The sequence below is a fragment of the Seriola aureovittata genome, chromosome 8 (assembly GCF_021018895.1).
Source record: "Seriola aureovittata isolate HTS-2021-v1 ecotype China chromosome 8, ASM2101889v1, whole genome shotgun sequence".
Classification (NCBI taxonomy): Eukaryota; Metazoa; Chordata; class Actinopteri; order Carangiformes; family Carangidae; genus Seriola; species Seriola aureovittata.
Genome location: NC_079371.1, coordinates 9903621 through 9909620, shown reverse-complemented (window position 1 = coordinate 9909620; position 6000 = coordinate 9903621). Strand labels below are relative to the sequence as shown.

General features: G+C 40.2%; 1 protein-coding gene across 1 annotated transcript in view; it reads right to left on the bottom strand.

Moving 5' to 3' along the window:
* Positions 1-427: 427 nt before the first annotated feature.
* The window catches only part of pdgfc (platelet derived growth factor c), a 43414-nt gene continuing 37841 nt past the window's right edge, over positions 428-6000 (bottom strand). Inside the window, exons 4-6 of the mRNA XM_056383479.1 lie at positions 2948-3155; positions 2579-2799; positions 428-1607 (exon numbers count right to left, since the gene is read on the bottom strand). Coding sequence (XP_056239454.1) covers positions 1494-1607; positions 2579-2799; positions 2948-3155 — 543 coding nt within the window. The 3' untranslated portion in view covers positions 428-1493. The remainder of the gene's footprint in view (positions 1608-2578; positions 2800-2947; positions 3156-6000) is intronic.

Genomic DNA, 6000 nt, shown 5'->3' with positions numbered 1-6000 from the left:
TTTTTGGAAAGTTTTCTGTGAGGGACTTGTAAACTGCATTTACGGAAATCACTGCTATAAAAAGAGAAATGAAGAAAGAGAAAATCTAACCGTTTGATTTTGTTGCACTGAAAAGATTTTTTGTTGCACAGAGGAATGTATTGTGCTCAAAGGTTAGGGCATTTCTGCACTGCTTTTCACCTTATTTGAATAGAGGAGTAATGTACATTGTGCTTCTATACGTCATGAAGAACCTCACAGTCTACTTTATTTACCAATGGTCCAGGTTTCTCGCTCTGATTTGTATTGATATCATATAGAAAATATCTTTTCCAAGTATGACCATAATTTCTGCCTTTTCTTTGGTAAATGCAACCATTTGGAAATACACTTACACTATCTTATTTTTTGAGTTTGTTCATTATTCCCAATACTGTACCTCCGCCAGTTAGACAAAGAAGAATTTATTTTTGATGTTCAGTACAATGAAATACACAAACAATTGTTGCAAAAGTAGAGATAAATAACTGACTTACAGAAAATGGAAAACATCCATGACACAATGAAAATGTAAAAATGACTAACAATGAAAATGCAGGCTAATACTACTGCACACTGACAAATGTTGCAAACAAGACATTTTGGACCAGAATTTCCCTTTCATTAAACAAATAAATATCTAATATGAACAAATTCAAATGTGGCCAGAATTGCTTGACACTAGGCGTTCCTGAAGCAACCAGGTTCGACACTGGTATTGCCAAGATGGGTCGAATGAAGAGTTGCCATGAAGAACACCAAGCTGTTTCAACATGTGCAACTTTTATCTTCTCCTTGAGAATCTTTGGTAGAAAAGGCACAACAGTACAGGAAAGAAAATGCAAATGAAATATTTACACATAATACAGTCTCATTAGAGAGGCATTTCAGCGATATTGTTGCGGTGTTTTACTGCTGAATAAATCTGTGGTAAAACAAGAGGAGAGCAAGGGAAAACTGCTCATAAAAAAGCACCTTCCTTTTTCTTGATGGTAATAATAGAGGAGCAGAGGGAACAAGGCAGCTGGAACCAGCTCACTTATAGAAAAGAAAAAAGTACTTAAACAAAGAAGCTCCCATTTTCCATGAAAATATCAGCCAACGCTGGCTGAGCTTTAAAAAAGAAGAAGAGGCAAAAAATGCCTCAATGCTCTTATCTCCGAGGAGCTGAGGAAGCTGGTCTTCAGAGCACATAGGTAATAGTCCAGATCTGCTCCAGTGAATTTTTGTCTCTCTAAAATGCACTCAGAGCACACCATTGGTATTCCACAGCAGTCAAATCCATTCAGAAGTTTTATTAGATTCCAGTCTGTTCTGCTCCATCCAATTAGCGGAAGGACAAAGGGATGAAGGGAGAATCTTGTTAGCTCCTGGCGGAAGAGGATGAGATACAGAACGTTGGTTGCAACAGTGGCAGAGGTTCGTTTTTAACATCCCGTGTGATTCCAGTGGCAGCGATTACACATGTTTTGAGGTCAGTCCCAGTCATCTTTACACACACAGGCACACTCCTCATGGTGCTCCAAGGGCACATCAGTCATTGACTTCTGCAGGCCTCTCCCACCGCTCCGATGCTTCAACAGCAGAACCTGCCCAAAACAAAGATGCTTGAATGCACATCTGGACATCAGATACTTGATGTAAAGTATGCTCAGTGACGAGGTTATTCGGAAGTGAAACCTGATAGTGGCACTACAGAATAATTGAACCCCCAAACTGAAGTACACTGCATGGCAAATGTCATGGCAGTCTAATAACTTTGTGTGCGATTGAAAATATTGACTTAAGAGAAGGAAATGCCACATGACCAAAGGTTATGCAATATAAACTTAATGTTTTTTCAAAAATAGCTAACGTGTATATAAAATTGATATTTTGGCCTGAAGGTGGTGCAAGAGAAAATTCATCAGAGGGTCATCAAAAGTCATTAGAGGGGTCTATGAACACTGCCATTAATTCTTTGCTGCTAGTGAGAAAAAAGTTTTAGATTCACTCTAAAACGTGTTCCTATCACCCTGGTCTAAGCATCCTCACACTGGCTGCCTGTTTATTTTAGGACTGATTTTTAAATTCTTTATAATTACTTTTAAAGCCAGGTTTGAGCTGCCCACTCCCTGTGTTTCTGAGCTTTTATCCCCCTATGAGCCGGGATGCAGTTTGTCACTTGTATTATAGAGTCTTATAAAGATTTCTTTGAACAGTGGATGCTGAAATATCCTCATGTTTCCTTATTTTGGTGATATCCACAAACTGCCCTGTGATTTTGTTGCACCAAATTTTATAAGATATGTTTGTAATCAAACACTATTATAATTGGATATTTTGTTATTGTTTTTCTGACTGGGTTTCTCTAAGCATCACTTTTCCCAGTGTTGTCACAGAAAGACACAGTTATTACCACATTCTTTACAAATTTGTCTCAGAACTATAAGTTAATTTGAAATATAATGTAGTAAAATTGCAGTAATTCATAAGCAGAGTCTTTCATGGCACTTTGTGGTCAAATATGAAATTATGTAGAAGGTGAATATCACTTTTTTGATGATTTTTTGATAATTACCTCGTGGTATTTCTTTGTGACTCTGGCGGGAACACACTGACAGTCGTAGCAGCGGTGAGAGCAGCAGGCACAGTTTCCACCACAGCGCTTCACCAGGAGGCAGCTGGGCCAGAAAATGGCATCTGTCCTCTTCAGCTCTTCACGCAAGGACACAGAGAAGTTGCGTGGAGTGCAGCTGTACAGGCGAACTTCCTCCCTCAACAGATTGAGATCGGCCCCTCCTCCAAGACAAAGAGAAGACATGGTCACTTCACTTCCTACCTGCCATACCTGACTATTTTCTTAAATTGTAAATAGTTATAGAACTTTCTTGACTGTTGGTATAAGCTTAAGTAAACTGGTTGTTGAACAAGGTAAAAAACGTCCTACCTTTGGCTTTCTTGTTCTGGATGAAGGATTTCCCCAGCACATGCCATGTAGGTTTGTACAACTCTTCCATATCCACCTGCCATCGCTCCGGCTCCAGGTACTTCATGACCTCCTCCACAGTGGTCAGCCCTGCCACAGCCTCTGACAGCTCCTCAATACCATGCAGGGCTGGAGGGAGAACCACAGGAACTTCGGGTTCTGACACACTCTGCAGGAAAACCAACAAATGATGAAGAAAGTTGTAACAAAAAGGTCATTTGTACAATGAATGCAGTGAACAATGTATTGGATGTAGGGTTCTGCCTTTATAGGCTTCTCCATTTGATGGACTTGATGATGGGCTTTTCTCTGCCAGAAGATGTGCTTATGTGTCATGTCAATCTCCTATTTTATATCCCTCCACATCATGAAGTTTGACATAGAGACAATAGACATGCAGTTTCCATACCCAGAAACCGCCTCATTGCACCAACTGCCTCAAGATACTCACATCCTCACCTCTGTCAGTGACATTTAAGAGCTTGTAAGCTTGCTCTAGGTTACGAATACTAAAACAGGAAAATTACACAGGAGGAACAACTTTGTCAACAGTGACAAGATGTGTTTTTATTTCTACAATGTGAAAAACCATTAAGGTATAAAAAGAAGGGAAGTTTGACTCTGCAATGGTACATTTTATGTCATGACAGTAAAACAGGTTTAAATTGGGTTCAGGCTCATTAAATGCTACAGTGGTTTGGATCTGAGTTGAGTTAAACAGAAACCATGACGGCCCAGCCCAGCTGGGGCCCATTTAAGCTCTATGTGTTAGACCTGGTAATGTGTGGCAGCACTGTGACTAAAGACAGACTTCCCATGTTGGTCAATATGTTGGATAAACAGTTTGCCACTTTATTCTGAGAGCTGAAGAAGACGTTGAGAACACACTCCTTCACATACAAATTCATATTTTGATAAAATATTACATCTGGCAGCTCAGTCTTGCCGATCAATAAGCATGTTGGAGTCTGCATGTAGTAATGGGACATCATTTATAAGCTCTGGCTGTGAAGATATAGCAGTCATTGTGAAGTGGGGCTCCAACAAGGTTCATATTGTACTGACTATTTATGAACTGGTTCCATGCGAGTGAGGCCATGTGAACTAATGGCGTCATTTTTAAGTTGTCAAATGTGATCACATCTCTGTCAGCTCCTCTGCCCACTCTGCATAATGACATTTGTCCCTGAAACTCTCGTAGGCAGCAGCTTTATTTGTTTCAAGCTCCCAACTCTCCAGGCTAGAGCGTGCAGTCACAGAAAAGATTGATACCTGGGGTGTTGGTCTTCCCATGAGAGAAGAGGCTAATCTGTTAAACCTTTCAGTCCTGTGACGCTGCGTTTGTCCAACATGTCAGCTCGCTGGTCTCTCTAATCTTTTGTGACTGACAGGTAGAAGGCAACATTGTGACACTTACAAAAAATGCAGCTTGTGAAGCATTGAAAACATTGGCTGCTGGCAGCTGGGGCTTAAAGCTTTTGGGGAGGCAGACATGTTTGAAAAGAAAAAAAAGAAAAAATCATTCCAGGAATCTGTATCTTCCCTTTGATGACTTATAGGGGAGAATTAGAAAGGAATCCGGTGAGAAATGGGGGTTAGAAGAGGAAAGGTTTTCCTTTCACCAGAGGCCATGGCACTGACATAGCAAGGATTTGTGGTTGGATTCCTATTTACTACTTATGCTAAAAATGTTCGTATTCGTGGCACTGTTAAACCTCAAACGTTATCAATCAAGAGGCTTACATGATTTTATTTCAAAGTACTTTTTTTTTATAACAAGAACACAGATATGACAGTATATACTATTTCCATATAGACACCATTAACAAACTCAAGAGTAAATATAGTGTACTTCAGCTGGGCACCAGCAGAGACAGCAGAGATATGCGGGATAGATGTAGTCCTTTTTCAAACTGGGCAGACATAAGTGAACAGATCAGCATGTGTATTGGCATTTTCACAATGAATGATAGGGGTAACACAGGAAACACCCCAAAGTCTTATTGACAGCATGAGTCCATATAAAATACTCAGAACCCAAGCCATTTTGGCACAGACTTTGAAATAAGATGCCGGTGGTTTGACATGGCTGCACCACAGGCTACAAAAATACAGCTGATGTGCAGCTGTGCTCATGCCACAGATTTGACTCATTCTAATGCCTTTACAACCACTGAGCATATCTTTGGTTTATTTGGCACCTACTGAGATAAACAGACACAAATGTGAAAGAAATATTAAATCCAGAAAGGACTCATCATATAGGACCATAAGAGCGTATGCAAGAGTGAAATGAACAGCCCTTCCTCCGAGCAGCAGTCATTAACAGCTTGTGAATGTCGACGGTGCAGCATTCCCCCAATTAGTGGCGCTCTGCAGGCTCAGCTTCAGAGAGGAAAGCCAAGCAATCCTTCAGTGACACATCAATATGGTGTGAATAAAGCTGTAAGGAACAGATGAGAGCTCCAATATAAGAAATTCAGGAACAAGGTTCTTTAATGGACCAGCAATTTTAACTGGCATGAAATTAGAGGAGTGTCTATGTGTGAAGTTTGACATATAAAGACTTGATATATGAACACACATAATGGAATGAGTTAAGAAAAACATTGCTAGGTTCAGAAAGAGTACAAAAGGTTTTCAAACTAGGCTTGGCTCCATAAATGACTTCTAGATGATTGATGATCTATGAGTTTAAATAGTGAATATTTGGAAATCTGTTTCTAATTCCCATAACTGTCGCAACCTCTTCATTTGTTGTCATTTCTGTGTTAATATGGCAATGTCAGAAACACAGAAACATAATAGATTGAAATATAATGAGTGGAATGACCTTCAATAAAGGCTGGGTATAGATCCAAAAACAGGACGCAGCACAGAATGCAGAGATGACAGATGCACCTTGGCCCACCGAGCCCCCAGGTCAGTCCAGGTCCTTGTGCAGTCTGCTGTGTCTATAGGTGTCTCACAGTATGAAAACAACGGCTGAAGCATACATTGCACTGCTTATTTCC